Here is a 26,174-nt window from a genome sequence, read left to right as displayed (position 1 = left end):
CCGGTCCCGCCCCCTCAGGCTGTGTCCTCTCGCGAGATTTGTGGTCAGGCGGCTGCCAGAACCCGGAAGTGCTGGTGAAGGGAGAGAAGGAAGAGCTGAGGATGGACGGTGAGTAGTGGAGGGGAACCTACCGCCTGTCATCTGTGTGACCCTCCCCCTCCATGTGTGTATAGAGAGGCCTGACCCCCTATAACACCCCCATGTCTTCTCCTGAGTGGGTGGAGTCAGGCTGGGTTACACCCCCTGTCAGGTGTCTGCAACCCCACAGTGATCTCTGCCCCCCCCCGGTGATCTCTGCCCCCGCCCCCCGGTGATCTCTGCCCCCGCCCCCCGGTGATCTCTGCCCCCCGCCCTCCGGTGATCTCTGCCCCCCCCATAGTGATCTCTGCCCCCCCCATAGTGATCTCTGCCCCCGCCCCCCGGTGATCTCTGCCCCCGCCCCCCGGTGATCTCTGCCCCCCCCCCATAGTGATCTCTGCCCCCCGCCCTCCGGTGATCTCTGCCCCCCCCATAGTGATCTCTGCCCCCCCCCCCCCATAGTGATCTCTGGCCCCCGCCCTCCGGTGATCTCTGCCCCCCCACAGTGATCTCTGCCCCCCCACAGTGATCTCTGCCCCCCCCCCACAGTGATCTCTGCCCCCCCGCGCCCTCCGGTGATCTCTGCCCCCCGCAGTGATCTCTGTCCTCTGCGGTGATCTCTGCCCCCCCACAGTGATCTCTGCCCCCCGCGCCCTCCGGTGATCTCTGCCCCCGCGCCCTCCGGTGATCTCTGCCCCCGCGCCCTCCGGTGATCTCTGCCCCCCCTCCCTCCGGTGATCTCTGCCCCCCCCCACAGTGATCTCTGCCCCCCCCCACAGTGATCTCTGCCCCCCCCACAGTGATCTCTGCCCCCCGCAGTGATCTCTGCCCCCCCCACAGTGATCTCTGCCCCCCGCAGTGATCTCTGCCCCCCCCACAGTGATCTCTGCCCCCCCCCGCGCCCTCCGGTGATCTCTGCCCCCCGCAGTAATCTCTGCCCTCTGCGGTGATCTCTGCCCCCCCACAGTGATCTCTGCCCCCCGCGCCCTCTGGTGATCTCTGCCCCCCCACAGTGATCTCTGGCCCTCCGGTGATCTCTGCCCCCCCCGCCCTCCGGTGATCTCTGCCCCCCCGCCCTCCGGTGATCTCTGCCCCCCCCCGCCCTCCGGTGATCTCTGCCCCCCCCCCCCCGCCCTCCGGTGATCTCTGCCCCCCCGCCCTCCGGTGATCTCTGCCCCCCCCGCCCTCCGGTGATCTCTGCCCCCCCCCCACAGTGATCTCTGCCCCCCCCCCACAGTGATCTCTGCCCCCCCCCACAGTGATCTCTGCCCCCCGCATTGATCTCTGCCCCCTCCGGTGATCTCTGCCCCCCCGCCCTCCGGTGATCTCTGCCCCCCCGCCCTCCGGTGATCTCTGCCCCCCCGCCCTCCGGTGATCTCTGCCCCCCCGCCCTCCGGTGATCTCTGCCCCCCCGCCCTCCGGTGATCTCTGCCCCCCCGCCCTCCGGTGATCTCTGCCCCCCCGCCCTCCGGTGATCTCTGCCCCCCCGCCCTCCGGTGATCTCTGCCCCCCTCGCCCTCCGGTGATCTCTGCCCCCCCCGCCCTCCGGTGATCTCTGCCCCCCCGCCCTCCGGTGATCTCTGCCCCCCCGCCCTCCGGTGATCTCTGCCCCCCCGCCCTCCGGTGATGTCTGCCCCCCCGCCCTCCGGTGATGTCTGCCCCCCCCCCCTCCGGTGATCTCTGCCCCCCCCCCGCCCTCCGGTGATCTCTGCCCCCCCCGCCCTCCGGTGATCTCTGCCCCCCCCCGCCCTCCGGTGATGTCTGCCCCCCCCGCCCTCCGGTGATGTCTGGCCCCCCCGCCCTCCGGTGATGTCTGGCCCCCCCGCCCTCCGGTGATGTCTGCCCCCCCCGCCCTCCGGTGATGTCTGCCCCCCCCGCCCTCCGGTGATGTCTGCCCCCCCCGCCCTCCGGTGATGTCTACCCCCCCCGCCCTCCGGTGATGTCTGCCCCCCCGCCCTCCGGTGATGTCTGCCCCCCCGCCCTCCGGTGATGTCTGCCCCCCCCGCCCTCCGGTGATGTCTGCCCCCCCCCGCCCTCCGGTGATGTCTGCCCCCCCCCGCCCTCCGGTGATGTCTGCCCCCCCCGCCCTCCGGTGATGTCTGCCCCCCCCCGCCCTCCGGTGATGTCTGCCCCCCCCGCCCTCCGGTGATGTCTGCCCCCCCCGCCCTCCGGTGATGTCTGCCCCCCCCGCCCTCCGGTGATGTCTGCCCCCCCCGCCCTCCGGTGATGTCTGCCCCCCCCGCCCTCCGGTGATGCCTGCCCCCCCCGCCCTCCGGTGATGTCTGCCCCCCCCGCCCTCCGGTGATGTCTGCCCCCCCCGCCCTCCGGTGATGTCTGCCCCCCCCGCCCTCCGGTGATCTTCTTGGGAGTTCTTGTTGCTGTCGGGAATCTTTCCCCAGAATAAAACTTGTTACAATGTATTATTTCTGATTTCCTTCCCCTGTATATAGGGAGGTGTCGGCTGTATTTGCATAGTGGTGATGTCATTGTGTCTCACCGGCACACTCTCTGTCTCTCGGGTCATGTGACTGAGGTGTGGATGGAGTGCCGGGTGTGTCTCCCGGGTGTGTCTGTGGGGGCCGAGAGCGACACGGCAGGTTTTCTGCTGATACTGACATCACCATAAGAGCAGAGTGCGCTATTTATAGGACCGGCCCGCCGGCTTCTGTCACACAATGACTAGAAATAGAACCGGGACTCGGGCTCCGCACGTGTACTATGCGAACGCGCTGGAGCTCATCCTTACTCCCCGCATGACTCGCTACTCCCAGCATGACTCCCTCCAGCCTCACTACTCCCTGCATGACTCCCTCCAGCCTCACTACTCCCTGCATGACTCCCTCCAGCCTCGCTACTCCCTGCACGACTCCCTCCAGCCTCACTACTCCCTGCACAACTCCCTCCAGCCTCACTACTCCCTGCACGACTCCCTCCAGCCTCGCTACTCCCTGCATGACTCCCTCCAGCCTCGCTACTCCCTGCATGACTCCCTCCAGCCTCACTACCCCCTGCACAACTCCCTCCAGCCTCACTACCCCCTGCACGACTCCCTCCAGCCTCGCTACTCCCTGCATGACTCCCTCCAGCCTCACTACTCCCTGCACGACTCCCTCCAGCCTCACTACTCCCTGCATGACTCCCTCCAGCCTCACTACTCCCTGCATGACTCCCTCCAGCCTCACTACTCCCTGCACAACTCCCTCCAGCCTCACTACTCCCTGCACGACTCCCTCCAGCCTCGCTACTCCCTGCATGACTCCCTCCAGCCTCGCTACTCCCTGCATGACTCCCTCCAGCCTCACTACCCCCTGCACAACTCCCTCCAGCCTCACTACCCCCTGCACAACTCCCTCCAGCCTCACTACCCCCTGCACGACTCCCTCCAGCCTCGCTACTCCCTGCATGACTCCCTCCAGCCTCACTACTCCCTGCACGACTCCCTCCAGCCTCACTACTCCCTGCATGACTCCCTCCAGCCTCACTACTCCCTGCATGACTCCCTCCAGCCTCACTACTCCCTGCACAACTCCCTCCAGCCTCACTACTCCCTGCACGACTCCCTCCAGCCTCGCTACTCCCTGCATGACTCCCTCCAGCCTCGCTACTCCCTGCATGACTCCCTCCAGCCTCACTACCCCCTGCACAACTCCCTCCAGCCTCACTACCCCCTGCACGACTCCCTCCAGCCTCGCTACTCCCTGCATGACTCCCTCCAGCCTCACTACTCCCTGCACGACTCCCTCCAGCCTCACTACTCCCTGCATGACTCCCTCCAGCCTCACTACTCCCTGCATGACTCCCTCCAGCCTCACTACTCCCTGCATGACTCCCTCCAGCCTCACTACTCCCTGCACGACTCCCTCCAGCCTCACTACTCCCTGCATGACTCCCTCCAGCCTCACTACTCCCTGCATGACTCCCTCCAGCCTCACTACTCCCTGCATGACTCCCTCCAGCCTCACTACTCCCTGCATGACTCCCTCCAGCCTCCCTACTCCCTGCATGACTCCCTCCAGCCTCACTACTCCCTGCATGACTCCCTCCAGCCTCACTACTCCCTGCATGACTCCCTCCAGCCTCGCTACTCCCTGCATGACTCCCTCCAGCCTCACTACTCCCTGCATGACTCCCTCCAGCCTCACTACTCCCTGCATGACTCCCTCCAGCCTCACTACTCCCTGCATGACTCCCTCCAGCCTCACTACCCCCTGCATGACTCCCTCCAGCCTCACTACTCCTTGCATGACTCCCTCCAGCCTCACTACTCCCTGCATGACTCCCTCCAGCCTCACTACTCCCTGCATGACCCCCACCAGCCTCACTACTCCCTGCATGACTCCCTCCAGCCTCACTACTCCCTGCATGACTCCCTCCAGCCTCACTACTCCCTGCACGACTCCCTCCAGCCTCGCTACTCCCTGCACGACTCCCTCCAGCCTCGCTACTCCCTGCATGACTCCCTCCAGCCTCGCTACTCCCTGCATGACTCCCTCCAGCCTCACTACTCCCTGCATGACTCCCTCCAGCCTCACTACTCCTTGCATGACTCCCTCCAGCCTCACTACTCCCTGCATGACTCCCTCCAGCCTCACTACTCCTTGCATGACTCCCTCCAGCCTCACTACTCCCTGCACGACTCCCTCCAGCCTCACTACTCCCTGCACGACTCCCTCCAGCCTCACTACTCCCTGCACGACTCCCTCCAGCCTCACTACTCCCTGCATGACTCCCTCCAGCCTCACTACTCCCTGCATGACTCCCTCCAGCCTCACTACTCCCTGCATGACTCCCTCCAGCCTCACTACTCCCTGCATGACTCCCTCCAGCCTCACTACTCCCTGCATGACTCCCTCCAGCCTCACTACCCCCTGCATGACTCCCTTCAGCCTCACCACTCCCTGCATGACTCCCTCCAGCCTCACTACTCCCTGCACGACTCCCTCCAGCCTCACTACTCCCTGCATGACTCCCTCCAGCCTCACTACTCCCTGCATGATTCCCACCGTGGATGCAGCGCAGTGCACCTGCCGCTTTCCTGCAGATGTGCTGCACTTTCTGAAAGTCCACCAAACCTGCAGGTAAAACCAGAAGTCTATGGCTCAGTGCAGGTAACCGGCAGGTGCACTGCTCTGTACTGCGCTACACCTGCGGATCCGTTTAAAAACAGCCCAGTAACCCCGGCAGAGCAGATAAGTCCATACATACTGGTTTTAGTAATGAACTTGCTGTCCCAGGGAGAGAAGCATTTGGTATCGCTTCTCCTATGATGGGAGACGACGCTAAGCAGGAAGGATTGGCTTATGCGGCTCGGCTCCGCAGCTGCTGGCTTCCTCTACCTCCGGGCTTCATTCCCAACACTGCTGCTCTGGCATGGCGGGTAGACAAACTGCAACCTGGGTTTGCCAACCCGCCATCCTAGAACAAGAGGTTGCAGGCCACATCGGAGGGCTCCTCCAGGGGCCACATCGGAGGGCTCCTCCACGGGCCACATCGGGGGGCTCCTCCACGGGCCACATCGGGGGGCTCCTCCACGGGCCACATCGGGGGGCTCCTCCAAGGGCCACATGAGGGGGCTCCTCCACGGGCCACATGAGAGGGCTCCTCCACGGGCCACATGAGGGGGCTCCTCCACGGGCCACATGAGGGGGCTCCTCCACGGGCCACATGAGGGGGCTCCTCCACGGGCCACATGAGGGGGCTCCTCCACGGGCCACATGAGAGGGCTCCTCCACGGGCCACATGAGAGGGCTCCTCCACGGGCCACATGAGAGGGCTCCTCCACGGGCCACATGAGGGGGCTCCTCCACGGGCCACATGAGAGGGCTCCTCCACGGGCCACATGAGAGGGCTCCTCCACGGGCCACATGAGAGGGCTCCTCCACGGGCCACATGAGAGGGCTCCTCCACGGGCCACATGAGGGGGCTCCTCCACGGGCCACATGAGAGGGCTCCTCCACGGGCCACATGAGGGGCTCCTCCACGGGCCACATGAGAGGGCTCCTCCACGGGCCACATCGGAGGGCTCCTCCAAGGGCCACATGAGGGGGCTCCTCCACGGGCCACATGAGGGGGCTCCTCCACGGGCCACATGAGGGGCTCCTCCACGGGCCACATCGGAGGGCTCCTCCACGGGCCACATCGGAGGGCTCCTCCACGGGGCCACATCGGAGGGCTCCTCCACGGGGCCACATCGGAGGGCTCCTCCACGGGGCCACATCGGAGGGCTCCTCCACGGGGCCACATCGGAGGGCTCCTCCACGGGCCACATAAGAGGGCTCCTCCACGGGCCACATGTGGCCGCCGGGCCACTGGTTGGGCACCCCTGATTTAAGCCCTGAGTGGCCCTGCTGCCATCTCCCAACTCAACAAACTTCAACTGAGAGATCTAAATAGCCGGGTGGAAAAAAGTCATCCAATCGGTAAGGGGGGGGGGGGGGGGGGGATCTATCGATTTTCTGTCATGTAGCTCAGAGAAAACCTCATTGTGACCTGCATTGGATGGTGTGTGGCCAACCTTTAGCCCTGCATTGGATGGTGTGTGGCCAACCTTTAGCCCTGCATTGGATGGTGTGTGGCCAACCTTTAGACCTGCATTGGATGGTGTGTGGCCAACCTTTAGACCTGCATTGGATGGTGTGTGTGGCCAACCTTTAGGCCTGCATTGGATGGTGTGTGGCCAACCTTTAGCCCTGCATTGGATGGTGTGTGGCCAACCTTTAGGCCTGCATTGGATGGTGTGTGGCCAACCTTTAGACCTGCATTGGATGGTGTGTGTGGCCAACCTTTAGGCCTGCATTGGATGGTGTGTGGCCAACCTTTAGACCTGCATTGGATGGTGTGTGGCCAACCTTTAGGCCTGCATTGGATGGTGTGTGGCCAACCTTTAGGCCTGCATTGGATGGTGTGTGGCCAACCTTTAGACCTGCATTGGATGGTGTGTGGCCAACCTTTAGGCCTGCATTGGATGGTGTGTGGCCAACCTTTAGACCTGCATTGGATGGTGTGTGTGGCCAACCTTTAGACCTGCATTGGATGGTGTGTGTGGCCAACCTTTAGGCCTGCATTGGATGGTGTGTGGCCAACCTTTAGGCCTGCATTGGATGGTGTGTGGCCAACCTTTAGACCTGCATTGGATGGTGTGTGGCCAACCTTTAGGCCTGCATTGGATGGTGTGTGGAGGAATTTTGATGCATGAGGTTTGTTGCAGATCTGGAGTCGCATTCATTGGAGATCTGTCACTAACACGGCGTTTTCTTCTTTTTTACAGACACATTGTTTCAGTTGAAGGTGAGTAGAAAATACAATTTGATACATTTCACACTCGCACATGTGTGGTCTCGGTGATTGCATCAATTGGGGGTCTCCATACTTTCCAAGCAAAGGGCCAGTTTAGGGTCTTTCAGACATCACAGGGCCGATTCTGACCAGTCAGGGTAGGAGATGCCCCGGGGCCGAGCATCAGTGAGAATAAACAGTCGTTTTCTCTTTGCGTGGATTTAATCGCCGCGCTGTGTCGCCGTGCGATTTCCCCCTCTAACCTGCGTTTGTTTTCAGTTCACAGCCAAGCAGCTGGAGAAACTCGCCAAGAAAGCGGAGAAAGATTCCAACAGCGAGAACACCAAAGTGAAAAAGGTGATGATTGTTGTGTGAAAAGTCGCAGCCTCGCGTGTAACGATGTCTGCGTCCTCCAAAGCCTCCGGTCGTTTTCTTGCTGGGGGGGCGGGGCAAAACACATCAGGGGGGTGTGGTTCTCCACCTTCATTTCAGATCACATTTATGGTGGTAATGCTCCCCTCCCCCCTGTGTGTTTTTTTTTTTTTTATAATTTCTTGAAGATTTTTCAATCTGGGGAGGGGCTAAATCAGGCGGAGCATTACAGTGACCCCATTGGATGTACTGCTGTGTGAGCGCCGACATGATCTGTGGAATGGTGGGATGTCATCTATGGAGGGAACTCCACTCTACCAAACAGCAATGATTACTTTCAATCCTCGTGGTGCTAACATTAGTGAATGGATAAGGAAGTCCTTCATATATATCGTATTTGCCGGCGTTTTCCCAGGAAAAATGTTGGTTTTGGGATATACTCGCGGTATAAGACGACCCCCTTCCTACTAGTCTGTCTGGAAGCTGAGGGGGAGCCAGAACAACCGCTGACAGAAACGTCTCACTGTGCCGTTCCATTCCATGCCCCACTGTGCCGTGCCCCACTGTGCCGTGCTATTCCATGCCCCACTGTGCCGTGCCCCACTGTGCCGTGCCATTCCATGCCCCACTGTGCCGTGCCATTCCATGCCCCACTGTGCCGTGCCATTCCATGCCCCACTGTGCCGTTCCATTCCTTGCCCCACTGTGCCGTTCCATTCCTTGCCCCACTGTGCCGTTCCATTCCTTGCCCCACTGTGCCGTTCCATTCCATGTCCCACTGTGCCGTTCCATTCCATGTCCCACTGTGCCGTTCCATTCCATGTCCCACTGTGCCGTTCCATTCCATGCCCCACGGTGCCGTTCCATTCCATGCCCCACGGTGCCGTTCCATTCCATGCCCCACGGTGCCGTTCCATTCCATGCCCCACGGTGCCGTTCCATTCCATGCCCCACGGTGCCGTTCCATTCCATGCCCCACGGTGCCGTTCCATTCCATGTCCCACTGTGCCGTTCCATTCCATGCCCCACTGTGCCGTGCCATGCCCCCACCGTGCCATGCCTCCACTGTTCCGGCCAAGACGATCTCCCTACCTTATTTTTTTGCTGCGGACATCCATGTTTCAGGCTGCGGGCATCCATGATTCAAAAGCCGCGCCTCCTCCTCAGACTGTTCCGTGATAGGCGGAACACTAATTTTCCCAGCGGGGCCTCTGTTCAGTGTTCTGCCTATCACGGACGTCCTCTCGTCCGAGGATGAGAAGGCATCCGTGATAGGCGGAACACTGAACAGAGGCCCTGCTGGGAAAATGAGTGTTCCGCCAATCACGGAACAGTCTGAGGAGGAGGCGCGGCTTTTAAATCATGGATGCCCTCAGCCTGAAACATGGATGCCCTCAGCCTGAAACATGGATGCCCTCAGCCTGAAACATGGATGCCCTCAGCCTGAAACATGGATGCCCTCAGCCTGAAACATGGATGCCCTCAGCCTGAAACATGGATGCCCTCAGCCTGAAAAGTGGATGTCCGCAGCCTGACGGAGACAGATCCGGCGTATAAGACGACCTCCGACTTTGGATGCATTTTTTGCATCCAAAAGGTCGTCTTATACGCCGGCAAATACGGTACCTGTTTTTATAGTTTTTTTTTTTTATAGTTTTCATTGCTTCAGCTACTACCTGGTTTCTTGCTTGGGCGCATGATGTCATACGTCCCAGGAGCCTTTAGTAGGGGGAGGAGGGGTTTATAAATAAATATTTATAATAAATCATGCAGACATGGAGATGGGGGGGGGGGGGGTTTATTTGAATATTAAAAATGAATTGTAGTGTTTTCGGTGAAGATCCACTTCAAGAATTTTCTCCGGTATCCTGAGATAAGAATGGCGCGGTGGGCGGATGTGGAATGGATGTGCCCGGAGCTGTTCCTGAACTGTGTTTCTATTTCCCCCTTAGGCTCTGCAGCAGAAGAATGTGGAGGTTGCTCGGGTCTACGCCGAGAATGCGATCCGCAAGAAGAACGAGGGGCTGAACTGGCTGCGGATGGCCTCCAGGGTTGATGCCGTGGCCTCTAAAGTGCAGACGGCGGTCACTATGAAAGGGGTATGTGAGGAATCGCTCGCAGCAATGCGCTGTGTACAGACGTGTGCAAAAGTTTTGAGAATGACACAAATATTAATTTTAACAAAGTCTGCTGCCTCTGTGTCCTTACCTCATAAGGGTCAGATGTTACTATGGATACGGAAGTATGACATCATAAGGGTCAGATGTTACTATGGATACGGAAGTATGATGACCTCATAAGGGTTGGATGTTACTATGGGATACGGAAGTATAATGACCTCATAAGGGTCAGATGTTACTATGGGATACGAAAGTATGACATCATAAGGGTCAGATGTTACTATGGGATACGGAAGTATGACATCATAAGGGTCAGATGTTACTATGGGATACGGAAGTATAATGACATCATAAGGGTTGGATGTTACTATGGGATACGGAAGTATAATGACCTCATAAGGGTCAGATGTTACTATGGGATACGGAAGTATAATGACCTCATAAGGGTCAGATGCTGGGGTGTATGAGGATCTAATGAATGGGGTGTATGAGGATCTAATGATTGGGGTGTATGGGGGATCTAATGATTGGGGTGTATGGGGGATCTAATGATTGGGGTGTATGGGGGATCTAATGATTGGGGTGTATGGGGGATCTAATGATTGGGGTGTATGGAGGATCTAATGATTGGGGTGTATGAGGATCTAATGAATGGGGTGTATGAGGATCTAATGATTGGGGTGTATGGGGGATCTAATGATTGGGGTGTATGGGGGATCTAATGATTGGGGTGTATGGGGGATCTAATGATTGGGGTGTATGGAGGATCTAATGATTGGGGTGTATGAGGATCTAATGATTGGGGTGTATGGGGGATCTAATGATTGGGGTGTATGGGGGATCTAATGATTGGGGTGTATGGGGGATCTAATGATTGGGGTGTATGGGGGATCTAATGATTGGGGTGTATGGGGGATCTAATGATTGAGGTGTATGAGGATCTAATGATTGGGGTGTATGGGGGATCTAATGATTGGGGTGTATGGGGGATCTAATGATTGGGGTGTATGGGGGATCTAATGATTGGGGTGTATGGGGGATCTAATGATTGGGGTGTATGGGGGATCTAATGATTGGGGTGTAATGAGGATCTAATGATTGGGTGTATGGGGATCTAATGATTGGGGTGTATGGGGGATCTAATGATTGGGGTGTATGAGGATCTAATGATTGGGGTGTATGGAGGATCTAATGATTGGGGTGTATGGAGGATCTAATGATTGGGGTGTATGAGGAGGGATCTAATGATTGGGGTGTATGAGGATCTCTAATGATCTGTGTTTTTCATAGAATAGGTTGTAGTTTTATTAAACCTGCACTGCAGTTCTCGGCTCAGTTTGGATGTAATTTGTGTCCTCCTCCTCCTCCCTCCCTCCCTCCTTCCTTCCTTCCTTCCTTCCTTCCTTCCTTCCTTCCTTCCTTCCTTCCTTCCTTCCTTCCTTCCTTCCTTCCTTCCTTCCTTCCTCCTCTTTCTCTATCAGGTGACGAAGAACATGGCTCAGGTGACGAAGTCTCTGGACAAAGCTCTGAACTCCATGGATCTGCAGAAGGTCTCGGCGGTGATGGATAAGTTTGAGCAGCAGGTGCAGAATCTGGATGTACACACCTCGGTGAGGAAACCGTTCCCCCATCTCTAGTCTGTGTTTTCGTGTTCTTTTCACATTTGTCAGACTTCTTCTGTAATAAATCCCCTCATTGCACTGATCAGAGGAGTCGCACCCGGAGTGAGGACTGCAATGGCAGCCGGTAAGGAAGGTGGTTCCTTCAGGTGTCTAAGAAGGGGAAAGTGTAAACGATTTAGGCCGGGTAAACACTACTGTGAATTGGATGAGGGTTTTCCCCACTGAGCATCATAAAAATATCTAAAAAAAACTCTATGGCCCGGATTCACAGACACTGGCGCACATTTATGCCGCCGTAGCGTATCTCCTTTACGTTACGCCGACGCAGCGCAGAGAGGCAAGCACTGAATTCGCAAAGCACTTCCTCCCAAAACTGCGCTGGGTTTCTCAGGCGTAAGTCGGCGTAAGTGGAAGTGGGCGTGAGCCATGCTAATGAGGCGTGACCCCATGCAAATGATGGGCCGAGCGCCAGACAGATACGTATTCCCAACTGCGCATGCGCCGTCCTGTGGGCGCATCTCCGTGCGCATGCTCACAATCGCGTCAGAACAACTGCCTAAGATACGCCGGATCACTGCCTACGACGTGAACGTAACCTACGCCCAGCCCTATTCACGTACTACGTAAAATACGTCGGCTTCTGTTCCCTTTGCATGGATGCTGCTGAGTTACACCTCCTTTATGGGGCATAACTTTACGCCGGACGTATGACTTTACGTGCACTGTGTCGGACGCACCTACGTTCGTGAATCAGCGTATCTCCCTCATTTGCATATGTGAATAGAAAATCAATGGGAGCGCCAAATACATCCAGCGTAAATATGCGCCCACTCTACCCCGGCGTAGGCAAGTTACGTCAGTGGGATGAAGCCTATTTTCAGGCGTATCTTAGTTTCTGAGTTCCGGCGCACAGATACGACGGCGCATATTTGCACTTACGCGGCGTATCTCGAGATACGTGCTTTGTGAATATTTGTCTTGATGCAGACTGATAAGTTGATATGCCTCTATCTGTCCACCGGGTGGCAGTCTCACTCACAGCTTTCATAACCTCTCACTGGTAAGAACGGAGACGTGTGTGGCGTTGGAACGTGCAAGCTTGCCATATAATGGGTGTGATTCATATAAAAAAGTGAAAGTCCCTCCTAAAAAAAATAATCTCAACTGTTTTTCTTGTGGTTTGATGTAAACACAAAACTGCAGACAGGAAGACGGGCTGATGACCCAAATTGGGGATTTTTGTCGTCAGTTAACAGACGTTCTAATTAGATAACATCCTTTACTTTCATTGCCGGATCTCAGCAACAAACCACAGACCTGAGTGGGATGTAGAGACCGTAAATGCCAAAAGACAGAAATCACTAAGGGGCCCCCCTCCCCCTATTTCCTCCCTTCTCTCCCCCACCCTCATATCTATACTCGCATCCCGTCATATTACAGCCCATAGAATATGCAAGTTTTCTTTTTTTTCCATGAAAGGAATGAAAATTGCTTGCTTTCCCCATCCACACTGAACACAGCGCTATTGTGTTCTGTCGGCAAGGAACCTTCTCAGCCGGAAAAACACAATGATGGCATGAAAACCAAAAATCTGACATGCTGGTTGTACTGAAGTTGATCAATGGTTCCACTTTAGTACAACCAGCCTGTCCGCTAATGCACATCAGTCTCTCGAGGCAAGGAGCGAGCCTTGGCAGGTTTCAGGCCCCAAAAAAGGCACTTGTAGCGTAAAACGCGTTGATGCGTGTTGTTTGCCTTGAGATCTTCTTGCAGAATATGAATTATTTCCAATAAACATTTCAGTTTTCCATACGTCACAGTGCAGCCCCCCCCCCCCCCCCCACACACTTTTTCTAACATTTTTTGTTTTGTTTTTGCTAGAAAATTATTTAGAGCCCCCAAACATATTTATATATATATATATTATGTTTGGGGGTTCTAAATAATTTTCTAGTACAAAATATATAATATTAAGATTTATATTATTTATTTTTTAAAGCAGAGTCCCTAGGGCATGAGTCCTCAAACTTTGTCCCGCCAATTGTTCAGGAACTACAATTCCCATCATGCCTAGTCATGACTGTGAATGTCAGTCTTGCAATGCCTCATGGGACTTGTAGTTCTACAACAGCTGGAGGGTCGTAGTTTGAAGATCCCTGGCCTAGAGAACAAATTGGTGGGTGTTGCAATTTTTTTTATGGAACACGGTATTTGTTCAGCTGTGTGTGTTGTGTGGTGTGTGTGTTTTTTTAGGCTACTTTTCACACTGGGGCATTGAGAGCTTCAGCGGTAAAGCACTGCTGGTTCTAGCGGCACTTTTAACCCCTGCTAGCAACCAAAGAAGGGGTTACTAACGCCCGTGTAGCAACGCAGGCGCTTCAGCAGCGCTGCCCATTCATTTCAATGGGCAGGGTGGTTTAGGAGGGGTATATACAGCGCTCCTAAACCTCCCCCAAAGATGCTGCTTGCAGGACTTTTACAAATGTCCTCCCAGCGCACCGCTCCAGCGTGAAAGTACCCGGACTCTCACACTATAGTGACAGGAGAGGCACTTTGCAGGTGCTATTTTTAGCGCTAAAACGCCTGTAAAGTGCCTTAGTGTGAAAGGGGTCTTAAAGCGGAGGTTCACCCTCAATATGAACTTTATATCACTAGTAAGTGCAGCCTTAGTACATGTATAAGCAATGTTTTGTTTTTTCCGTAGTTCAAGGATTACCGTGATCCTGTTGATTTTAACTCTCTTCCGGGTATAGTTTCCCCGCGGGAGTGTGCGTGTCCCTTGTTTTTTCCCCGACGGCCCAGTGTGTCATGGGAGCTGGGCGCTGGGCGTGTATCTGTGACGTCCCCCGTTGTCCTGGTGATGTGTAATTGTTGACGGCACAGCTTGCCCTGCTCGCCGTTAACGCGCATGTGTGAGATTACACGGTGCATCATGGGAGCGTCGGATCATCGCATCCAGGAAGTCTTTGCTTGTGGGCTTCACAATGCCCACAAGAAAAATGAAAAACGCCTGGATGTTTTTTTATAAGTCCTTATTTAGGACGGAAAACTGGGCAATCGGACTAGAGGCGGATAGCAAGTGAGTGTCAAACTCATATATGTTTAACTGCATTGCACACAAAAGTAAAAAATCGCTCTGCTTTAATGTAGTTTTTTTTTTATGAAGAAATACACTTTTTTTTATTTTAATGCAAAAAAAACCACAATACATAACCCAATGTTGTTTTTTTAAAATTATAAAAAAAGGTTAAGCCAAGTAAATGGATCCCAAACATGTCGCACTTTAAAGTTGCACGCGCCCGTACAGCGGCGACAAACAATGTAATTTTACTATTCATAGGCGATGCTTTAAAAGCCTTTTCCAGGTTACCAGTTTAGATTTACAGAGGAGGTGCTAGAACTTCCAAACAAAGAACACGCTGCTCCGGGTGAGACAGGAAGCCGAATGACATCACAGGTGCCTGCCTCGGCTCGCCTCTGCATGCGATCAATACTGAAGAAATGGCGGCACTCCAAGATCCATCACAATTCTTATTTAATAGAAGAACATCCCAAGTGTTACAGACAGTTCAAATGGTAGACGCGTTTCACACACTGAATGAATAATGAATAAGCACACCTGTTAGCGTGTGAAACGCGTCTACCATTTGAACTGTCTGTAACACTTGGGATGTTCGTCTATTAAATAACCAAGACCAATGACATACCTGGTACGTGGCGGGTTGGCAAGTGGTTAGATATTGCCCGCCATGATGGGTGAAGGTTGGATCTTTGTCTTCTTAGACCGGTGATGGGGAACCTTGACACTCCAGATGTTTTGGAACTACTTTTCCCATGATGCTCCACTACACTGCAGAGTACCTGAGGATCATGGGAAATGTAGTTCAAAAACATCCGGGGTGCCAAGGTTCTCCATCGCTGTCTTAGACAGATCCTGCAGTGAGGTTGGTAAGCCCCTGTAAGACAATTTTGGTCTCCATTTTATTGCTGCTTTGAATGTATTTGTGCCCCCTCCCCCCCCTCTATTTCCCCAGTAAGGGGTAATTGATATTGAGCTGCACTATGAAACCGTCTAACAGTCCTGATGGAAGAATATTTCTCGGTCGCCATGCACTGGATCTCTCACAAATCTTTGCATTTCATGACTGGTGCCTCTTGTATCTCTTTCTCAGGTGATGGAGGACTCCATGAGCTCCGCCATGACACTGACCACCCCGCAGGAACAGGTAGACAGTCTTATCCTGCAGATTGCGGAGGAGAATGGGCTGGAGGTGATGGATCAGCTGAACCAACTTCCGCAAGGAGCGACATCGGTAGGAGAGAGCTCCACCCGCGCGCCGGAGGACCAGCTGTCCCGCAGGTGAGGAACTATACCGCCATTTACAGCAATGCTCTGTCTGTCAGGGGTCTCCAAACTTTCTAAACAAAGGGCCAGTTTACTGTCCTTCAAACTTCAAGGAGCTGGATTATGGTCAGTGAAGTAAACAATGTCCCATTACTGGTATTGGTGGGAGGAATAGTGCCCCACCACTGGTATTGGTGGGAGGAACAGTGCCCCATCACTGGTATTGGTGGGAGGAACAGTGCCCCATCATTGGTGTCAGTGGGAGGAACAGTGTCCCATCACTGGTGTCAGTGGGAGGAATAGTGTCCCATCACTGGTATTGGTGGGAGGAATAGTGTCCCATCACTGGTATTGGTGGGAGGAATAGTGCCCCATCAATGGTATTAGGTAAAGAAAAAAAAGCCCCATCATTGATTTATGGGAGGAATAGTGCCCCATTTACTGGTACTGATACCCCTGTATTTTCCTCTTGCAGCAGCTGAATGCTGGTGGAAGGGAGAGGAGGAGAAGCCGGCTTTCAGTTGCTGTAGGAGGGAAATACAGGGGATCGGTTCCAGTACATTTCAGGGGGTCAGCAAACAAGGGACGCGATCTTCCTGTCACCTGCCTGCGATTGACCGCTTGCTGAACCCCCAGTTTAGATTTACTTAAAATATTCAATACACTTTTGTGTTTCCGCGTTTAGTGGGTCAGACTTGAGTTTTCCCGGCTCTGATTTCCCTTGCTGAGTCCTAACTTCACTCCTTTCTGTCTTTTCAGACTGGCGGCCCTGAGGAACTGACGTCCTGCTTCTTCTTCTGCACCCCCCTCTCTCCTGGGCTGGAACGTTCTGGAGTCTTGGGGTACACTGGGGTCACTTTATCACGCTGTGGCCTTCGCCGATCATTTTGGGAGGATATGGGGGCCCCTGGGCTGTACTGCTGCTTCTCTCCAGTTTCTGTGTTCTTCCAGTTCTTGAAGCTGGTCCGTTTTTTCATTGATGTCTTGGTGCATGCTATAAAGCCTCAGCAATACCGCCCCGGCATTACCGCCCCGGCATTGCCACCTCTACATTGCCTATGGTCCCCTCTAATGATATAAAGCCTTGGCATTACCACCCCGGCATTGCCTATATCCCCTCTAATAATATAAAGCCTCTGCATTACCGCCCCGGCATTGCCTAGGGTCCCCTCTAATGATATAAAGCCTCGGCATTACCACCCCGGCATTGCCTATATCCCCTCTAATAATATAAAGCCTCAGCATTCCCGCCCCGGCATTGCCTAGGGTCCCCTCTAATGATATAAAGCCTTGGCATTACCACCCCGGCATTGCCTATATCCCCTCTAATAATATAAAGCCTCTGCATTACCGCCCCGGCATTGCCTAGGGTCCCCTCTAATAATATAAAGCCTCAGCAATACCACCCCGGCATTACCGCCCCGGCATTGCCTATGGTTCCCTCTAATGATAAAAAGCCGCGGCATTACCACCCCGACATTACCGCCTCGGCATTGCCTAGGGTCCCCTCTAATGATATAAAGCCTTGGCATTACCACCCCGGCATTGCCTATATCCCCTCTAATAATATAAAGCCTCAGCATCCCGCCCCGGCATTGCCTATGGTCCCCTCTAATTATATAAAGCCGCGGCATTACCACCCCGACATTACCGCCTCGGCATTGCCTAGGGTCCTCTCTAATTATATAAAGCCTCGGCATTACCACCCTGGCATTGCCTATAGTCCCCTCTAAAGATATAAAGCCTCTGCATTACCGCCTTGGCATTGCCACCTCTACATTGCCTATGGTCCCCTCTAATGATATAAAGTCTCGGCATTACTGCCTTGGCATTGCCACCTCTACATTACTTGTGGTCCGCTCTAATGATATAAAGCCTTGGCATTACTGCCTTGGCATTGCCACCTCTACATTGCCTATGGTCCCCTGTAATGAGATAAAGCCCCGGCATTGCCTGTGGTCCCCTCTAATGATATAACGCCTTGGCATTGCCACCTCTACATTGCCTATGTCCCCTCTAATGATATACAGATCCCGTTTTCTGACTCCTTTTCCTTCCTTCCCCCAAACAAAGACGACACTATTCCCAATCTGCCTTTGTGCTGTAACTACCCAGAATGCATCTGGCAGCAGACAAGAGCATTCTAGCGCACATAGCGATTATTGTACTGCGCTGTCTGTGATCCAATCACACTGAAGTCCGCCTTTTATAAGTGAAAGTTCTCCCGAAGCCAATGTTTAAGCTTGGATCAGATGCGGCAGTTTTCAATCCTCGATGGCTTATCGGCTGATCCAGTTCCAGAGTTCCGCACCTTCTTCCCACCCGCTGCAGCTGATCACCTCTTATTTTTTCTACTGGTCATCATGAAGGGTGCAGCAGGAGGACTGAGACTCCTATGGTTGTCATGGGAGACGGGGAGATTATATCGCTGGATTTGGGGGTTCCGTCTGCAAGTATCCGGCTATCTATTAGCTCCGCCCAGTGATGGGCGGAGCTAACCTCTCATGTTTGGTGTAAATTGAACGGCTGCGTTGCCACAAGATTTGTCTTTTGTGTTTTGACTTTTTCTGTTTTTAGGGTTCATTCACACCACATCTTCATTGTTTAATTGCACCCCGACACCTACATATACAGAAAAATAAAAAATAGCCAAGGGTCAGACTTCTAAGGCATGGAAAGAATGGAGAGGTAAAGATCAAAATAATATTTATTGGAAAAAGTACATAATAAATATACAGTATTCAAGAATTAAAAATCATATAAAATGATATGGTTTGTATCGTGAACCCTTGAAACGTCTACGCGTTTCGCCGTTGGGCTTCGTCAGGACAGCAATCGAGGGTTCTCAGGATGGCAAACAAAAAGAACGAGTCTCGCTATCTGCAATGAGATCAATTAAAATCTGACATACAAACATATATCATACATTTTATTGTTTAAAGCAGGGGTCCTCAAACTACGGCCCTCCAGGAACTACAATTCCCATCATGCCCTAGTCATGTCAATGAATGTCAGAGTCTTGCAATGCCTCATGGGATGTGTAGTTCCGCAACAGCTGGAGGGCTGTAGTTTGAAGATCTCTGGTTTAAAGCTAGAATGCCTTCATGGGTAATCGGGGGGACAGGAGGACACCGAAATGACTGAATCAGAAAGAGAGAGAAAAAAAAAAAACAATGTAGCAAATAAAATAAAATGAACTGGATCTCATGAAAAAAAAGAAATAAAGGGGGCGCACACCTAGTGCATTACCAGAGATAATTTAATAATAAAACATATTTTTTTGTATAAAAGTGGGTACTCACAAAATGCCATCCTTTTTGAGAACCCTGATGGCTGTCCTGACGAAGCCCAAACGTCGAAACACGTAGACATTTAAGGGCTCACGATACAAACCTATTTTTATATGGTTTTTAATTCTTGAATACTGTATATTTATTATGTACTTTTTCCAATAAATATTATTTTTATCTTTACTTCTCCATTATTTCCATGCCTTAGAAGTCCGACCCTTGGCTATTTTTTCTAAGTAGCCCTTTTATGTTTTTTTTTTTTTTTTTTTTCAAATTACGGATGTGGCTTTGTGAGTTCTCCCCTATAACATATACAGTACCCTGCAGCACGCCAATATGAGCACGTGCCCTTTTGTATTTTATTGCGTTTAAAAAAAAAATTGCACATTACTTTTTTTTTTTTTTATGCATTTAGATCAGGGGGTCTCAAACTGGCGGCCCTCCAGCTGTTGCGAAACTACAAGTCCCATGAGGCATTGCAAGGCTGACAGTCACAAGCATGACTCCTCCCACAGGCAGAGGCATGATGGGACTTGTAGTTTTGCAACAGCTGGAGGGCCGCCAGTTTGAGACCCCCCCCTGGCTTGGAGCGTCAATGTTGAAACGCGTTGATTGTGGTGTAACTGAACCCTCGGTGCCTCCTAAATTCCTCGGCCTGCCGGGTTTCCTTCACTTCTAATGCCTGTTTTACTTTCTTCATCTTCACCGCGCCTTCCGGAATGAAGACCTATAGATCCTCCTATTGGTCAGTCTGCTCTCTCTAGGAAGCTGATACATTCATTCTCTCTCTCTCTCTCTCACTTTGTCAAATGAAAGGGAAAAGCTGATTGGTTGTTCTGAGGAACTACAGATAGTTCATAAATCTTCTAAAGCATTGCCATGTGTTCTGTTCAGTAGTTCTCTAGACAGAGGAGTTCATTGTGGGGGGGGGGGGGGGCGCTCTTCATGTACAATTATGGCGCAAGGGAATCCAAATCTGCAGACTGAACAGCGCTGGAGCAGTGACAGGAGCCAGGATTTAGGGGGGGGGGGGGCATTTTAATTTGGATTGGCACAACCAGTGCCTTTAGACCTCGGTGATATCGGGTATTCCATGCGTTAAAGGAGGTTTACATTCTATACATTTAAGGTGAGAACGTTCTCTGCTGCAGCTCCCCCCCCCCCCCCAGACCCAGAGCCCCCCTTTTCCTTACCTGAGCCCGATCGTCCTAGCCACAAGACCAGCAGCTCCAGCCGCTGTCTCTCTCCTCATTGGAAAGATTGATGGCAGTGGGAGCCGTTGGCTCCCACTGCCATCAATCTGTCCAATGAGGAGAGAGACAGCGGCTGGAGCTGCTGGTCTTGTCGCTGCAAGGCTCCCACTGCTATCGATCAAATTCCAGTGACACGTGGGGGGGGCGGGGCCGAGTCCTGCTGTCTGTGTCATTAGGGAGGGGGGCGCCCCCATGGAAAGCGGCTCTCAGAAGGGGGCACCTGATGATGAGGAGGAGGAGCCAGGAATTCCACCCGGGGGCCCCAGAAAGGGAGGATTGGGGCCGCTCCGTGCAAAGCCCTTACACAGAGGAGGAAATATTTATTTTTTTCTCTTAATAATCACTTTGACGTGCTGCCGGCTTGTTTACAGTAAAGGGGCCGGCCTTAATGCGCGAAAACGCATTGTGTAAACGCACACGTGTGATGGTGAACGGGGCCCGCAGCTCATTGATGTAATCCTGTACTTGGTAAGAATTGCCTCCTCTCCGCCCCCCGCAGGGAATGGGGTGACGTTGCGTTGCTTTGGTGTGTCGGGTATCCTGCGGCCCGCTGGCCGGCAGCGTCAGACTTGCTGTATTGCCACCAGTGAGGCCTTCAGGAATGTCAGCCGAATGTTATTGGGGGGGCTGAGCCGGGATCTCGAATGTCTCCATTTAAAGCAGAACTCCGGACAAAGAAAATATAAAATAATATGGGGGGAGGGTTACAGCATGACTGCCTCTATTGGGGAGATTTCCCTTCATTGTCGCTGAGACAGGAAGTGAGGGGAACCACCCCACCCCCACCCCAATGGGAGCTATAAAGAGGCAAAAAAAAACTGCAATGTGGGTGGAGCCACCAGAGTCCCATAAAATGTATATAAAGTTAGATGATTGATCAATGAAATGCCGGTTACTGGCTCAGGTTTCCATGGAGACGGCTTTATTATTATCAGCGGACTGTTCTTCCCGGGTCGTCTCCCCCTCCCCCGTGTGATGTGCCGCCATTTACTCCACGCCGTGCTGATTTTATGTTCTTGTGTTTGTAGTTCTCAGAGATTCCCAATATAAATCTATTGTATTTTTTTATTCAAATTTTGCCTTTATTTTTTATTTTATTTTCTGCTTTTTAGCCTTTTTTTTTTTTGGGTTGTAATTTATCTGTAAAGACTTGTTTGTATTTTACGTTTCAAAATAAAATTCTGATAATTCTGATAAGTGCGACGTATTGTTGTGGAGTGTATGACGTTCTTTATTATGTGGTTCCGGGATGTGATACACAAGTAAGGGCCCCTTCACACCCGGACATTGTGGTTTCAGGATGTGATACACAAGTAAGGGCCCCTTCACACCCGGACATTGTGTGATACACAAGTAAGGGCCCCTTCACACCCGGACATTGTGTGATACACGAGTAAGGGCCCCTTCATACCCGGACATTATGTGATACACAAGTAAGGGCCCCTTCACACCCGGACATTGTGTGATACACGAGTAAGGGCCCCTTCACACCCGGACATTATGTGATACACAAGTAAGGGCCCCTTCACACCCGGACATTGTGTGATACACGAGTAAGGGCCCCTTCACACCCGGACATTGTGTGATACACAAGTAAGGGCCCCTTCACACCCGGACATTGTGTGATACACGAGTAAGGGCCCCTTCACACCCGGACATTGTGTGATACACAAGTAAGGGCCCCTTCACACCCGGACATTGTGTGATACACAAGTAAGGGCCCCTTCACACCCGGACATTGTGTGATACACGAGTAAGGGCCCCTTCACACCCGGACATTATGTGATACACAAGTAAGGGCCCCTTCATACCCGGACATTGTGTGATACACGAGTAAGGGCCCCTTCACACCCGGACATTGTGTGATACACAAGTAAGGGCCCCTTCACACCCGGACATTGTGTGATACACGAGTAAGGGCCCCTTCACACCCGGACATTGTGTGATACACAAGTAAGGGCCCCTTCACACCCGGACATTGTGTGATACACAAGTAAGGGCCCCTTCACACCCGGACATTGTGTGATACACGAGTAAGGGCCCCTTCACACCCGGACATTGTGTGATACACAAGTAAGGGCCCCTTCACACCCGGACATTGTGGTTCCAGGATGTGATACACAAGTAAGGGCCCCTTCACACCCGGACATTATGTGATACACAAGTAAGGGCCCCTTCACACCCGGACATTATGTGATACACAAGTAAGGGCCCCTTCACACCCGGACATTATGTGGTTCCAGGATGTGATACACGAGTAAGGGCCCCCTTCATACCCAGACATTATGTGATACACAAGTAAGGGCCCCTTTACACCCGGACATTGTGGTTTCAGGATGTGATACACGAGTAAGGGCCCCTTCATACCCGGACATTGTGTGATACACGAGTAAGGGCCCCTTCACACCCGGACATTATGTGATACACGAGTAAGGGCCCCTTCATACCCGGACATTATGTGATACACGAGTAAGGGCCCCTTCACACCCGGACATTATGTGATACACGAGTAAGGGCCCCTTCATACCCGGACATTATGTGATACACGAGTAAGGGCCCCTTCATACCCGGACATTATGTGATACACAAGTAAGGGCCCCTTCACACCCGGACATTATGTGATACACAAGTAAGGGCCCCTTTACACCCGGACATTGTGGTTTCAGGATGTGATACACGAGTAAGGGCCCCTTCATACCCGGACATTGTGTGATACACAAGTAAGGGCCCCTTCACACCCGGACATTGTGTGATACACAAGTAAGGGCCCCCTTCACACCCGGACATTATGTGATACACGAGTAAGGGCCCCTTCATACCCGGACATTATGTGATACACGAGTAAGGGCCCCCTTCACACCCGGACATTATGTGATACACGAGTAAGGGCCCCCTTCACACCCGGACATTATGTGATACACGAGTAAGGGCCCCTTCATACCCGGACATTATGTGATACACGAGTAAGGGCCCCCTTCATACCCGGACATTATGTGATACACGAGTAAGGGCCCCCTTCATACCCGCACATTATGTTATACACAAGTAAGGGCCCCTTCATACCCGGACATTGTGTGATACACGAGTAAGGGCCCCTTCACACCCGGACATTATGTGATACACGAGTAAGGGCCCCTTCACACCCGGACATTATGTGATACACGAGTAAGGGCCCCTTCAGGCTGGAGTCATACCTTAGGGCATTATTGGTGCTTTTTGCAGATTTGCACTTCAGTCCATAGAACTCATTTTCCTATGGAACACGTTCTGCAAAATGCATAAAAAAAGCACTAAAAATGCCAAAGATGTCAATCCGGCTGATTGGCTGTTTTCTGTATTAATGGACCCGACACACACCCCGACACACACCGACCCACCCTGACACCCCCCAACACACCCTGACACCCCCCAACACACACTGACACACCCTGACACCCCCCAACACACCCCGACACACACTGACACCCCCCCAACACACCCTGACACCCCCCAACACACACTGACACACCCCAACACACACTGACACCCCCAACACACCCTGACACCCCCCCAACACACCCTGACACCCCCCAACACACCCTGACACCCCCCAACACACCCTGACACCCCCCCAACACACCCTGACACACCCCAACACACCCTGACACCCCCCAACACACCCTGACACCCCCCAACACACACTGACACCCCCCAACACACACTGACACACCCCAACACACCCTGACACCCCCCAACACACACTGACACACCCCAACACACACTGACACACCCTGACACCCCCCAACACACCCCGACACACACTGACACCCCCAACACACCCTGACACCCCCCCAACACACCCTGACACCCCCCAACACACACTGACACACCCTGACACCCCCCAACACACCCCGACACACACTGACACCCCCAACACACCCTGACACCCCCCCAACACACCCTGACACCCCCCAACACACACTGACACACCCTGACACCCCCCAACACACACTGACACCCCCAACACACCCTGACACCCCCCCAACACACCCTGACACCCCCCAACACACCCTGACACCCCCCCAACACACCCTGACACCCCCCAACACACCCTGACACACCCCAACACACCCTGACACCCCCCAACACACCCTGACACCCCCCCAACACACACTGACACCCCCCAACACACCCTGACACCCCCCAACACACACTGACACACCCTGACACCCCCCAACACACACTGACACCCCCCCAACACACACTGACACACCCTGACACCCCCCAACACACCCTGACACCCCCCAACACACACTGACACCCCCCAACACACACTGACACACCCCAACACACACTGACACACCCCAACACACCCTGACACCCCCCAACACACACTGACACCCCCCAACACACACTGACACCCCCCAACACACCCTGACACCCCCCAACACACACTGACACACACTGACACCCCCCCAACACACACTGACACCCCCCCAACACACACTGACACCCCCCAACACACACTGACACACCCTGACACCCCCCAACACACACTGACACCCCCCCAACACACCAACGTCTCAACACATTTCTGTTTATTTATCGTGTAAAGTCCTCTTTTCTTTCAGCCTTTATTGAATTTCATACATTTTATTATAAACTTTTTTTTTTTATCCCATAAAATCTGTTATTTGGCCTGTTAAACATATTTTACTTTTTAGTTGGAAGCACTGTTGTGTTTTTATTACTGTGTTCTTATTGGGAAGATTAAGGCCCAGCACTCCACTGATAGCAGGTAAGAGTATTCCCAGCTCCCAACCCCTTCCTATTGGGTCACATCCCCCAATGGTCTGTACAGACTCTTCTCTCCTCCCCCCCTCCCCATGGTCTGCACAGACTCTTCTCCCCCCACATGGTCTGCACAGACTCTTCTCCCCCCCATGGTCTGCACAGACTCTTCTCCCCCCCCCATGGTCTGCACAGACTCTTCTCCCCCCCCCCCAATGGTCTGCACAGACTCTTCTCCCCCCACATGGTCTGCACAGACTCTTCTCCCCCCCATGGTCTGCACAGACTCTTCTCCCCCCCCATGGTCTGCACAGACTCTTCTCCCCCCACATGGTCTGCACAGACTCTTCTCCCCCCACATGGTCTGCACAGACTCTTCTCCCCCCACATGGTCTGCACAGACTCCTCCCCCCCACATGGTCTGCACAGTCTCTTCTCCCCCCACATGGTCTGCACAGACTCTTCTCCCCCCACATGGTCTGCACAGACTCCTCCCCCCCACATGGTCTGCACAGACTCTTCTCCCCCCACATGGTCTGCACAGACTCTTCTCCCCCCACATGGTCTGCACAGACTCTTCTCCCCCCCATGGTCTGCACAGACTCTTCTCCCCCCACATGGTCTGCACAGACTCTTCTCCCCCCCATGGTCTGCACAGACTCTTCTCCCCCCACATGGTCTGCACAGACTCTTCTCCCCCCACATGGTCTGCACAGACTCTTCTCCCCCCACATGGTCTGCACAGACTCTTCTCCCCCCACATGGTCTGCACAGACTCTTCTCCCCCCACCCCATGGTCTGCACAGACTCTTCTCCCCCCACCCCATGGTCTGCACAGACTCTTCTCCCCCCACCCCATGGTCTGCACAGACTCTTCTCCCCCCCCATGGTCTGCACAGACTCTTCTCCCCCCCCATGGTCTGCACAGACTCTTCTCCCCCCCATGGTCTGCACAGACTCTTCTCCCCCCACATGGTCTGTACAGACTCTTCTCCCCCCCATGGTCTGCACAGACTCTTCTCCCCCCACATGGTCTGTACAGACTCTTC

The 26,174-nt window shown here is 53.4% G+C and overlaps 1 protein-coding gene across 1 annotated transcript; it reads left to right on the top strand.

The window, feature by feature from the left end:
- Positions 1-23: 23 nt before the first annotated feature.
- Positions 24-16,832, top strand: CHMP1A (charged multivesicular body protein 1A). Its single transcript, XM_040329635.1, has 7 exons — positions 24-108; positions 7,346-7,365; positions 7,633-7,710; positions 9,678-9,824; positions 11,327-11,455; positions 15,640-15,827; positions 16,572-16,832. The coding sequence occupies exons 1-7, from the start codon at positions 102-104 to the stop codon at positions 16,591-16,593; spliced, it is 591 nt and encodes a 196-aa protein (XP_040185569.1). The 5' UTR covers positions 24-101; the 3' UTR covers positions 16,594-16,832.
- The last annotated feature ends 9,342 nt before the right edge of the window (positions 16,833-26,174 follow it).

This window comes from Rana temporaria, chromosome 11 (assembly GCF_905171775.1).
Source record: "Rana temporaria chromosome 11, aRanTem1.1, whole genome shotgun sequence".
Lineage (NCBI taxonomy): Eukaryota > Metazoa > Chordata > Amphibia > Anura > Ranidae > Rana > Rana temporaria.
The sequence above is the reverse complement of the archived record's forward strand: the minus strand, read 5'-3'. Positions and strand labels throughout refer to the sequence as shown.

What these genes read in the sequence shown, in the direction of transcription:
- CHMP1A (XM_040329635.1), top strand. An exon ending in AGAACACCAAAGTGAAAAAG is followed by an intron (nt 7,711 to 9,677) that starts GTGATGATTGTT and finishes TTTCCCCCTTAG; the next exon opens with GCTCTGCAGCAGAAGAATGT. An exon ending in ATCTGGATGTACACACCTCG is followed by an intron (nt 11,456 to 15,639) that starts GTGAGGAAACCG and finishes TCTCTTTCTCAG; the next exon opens with GTGATGGAGGACTCCATGAG.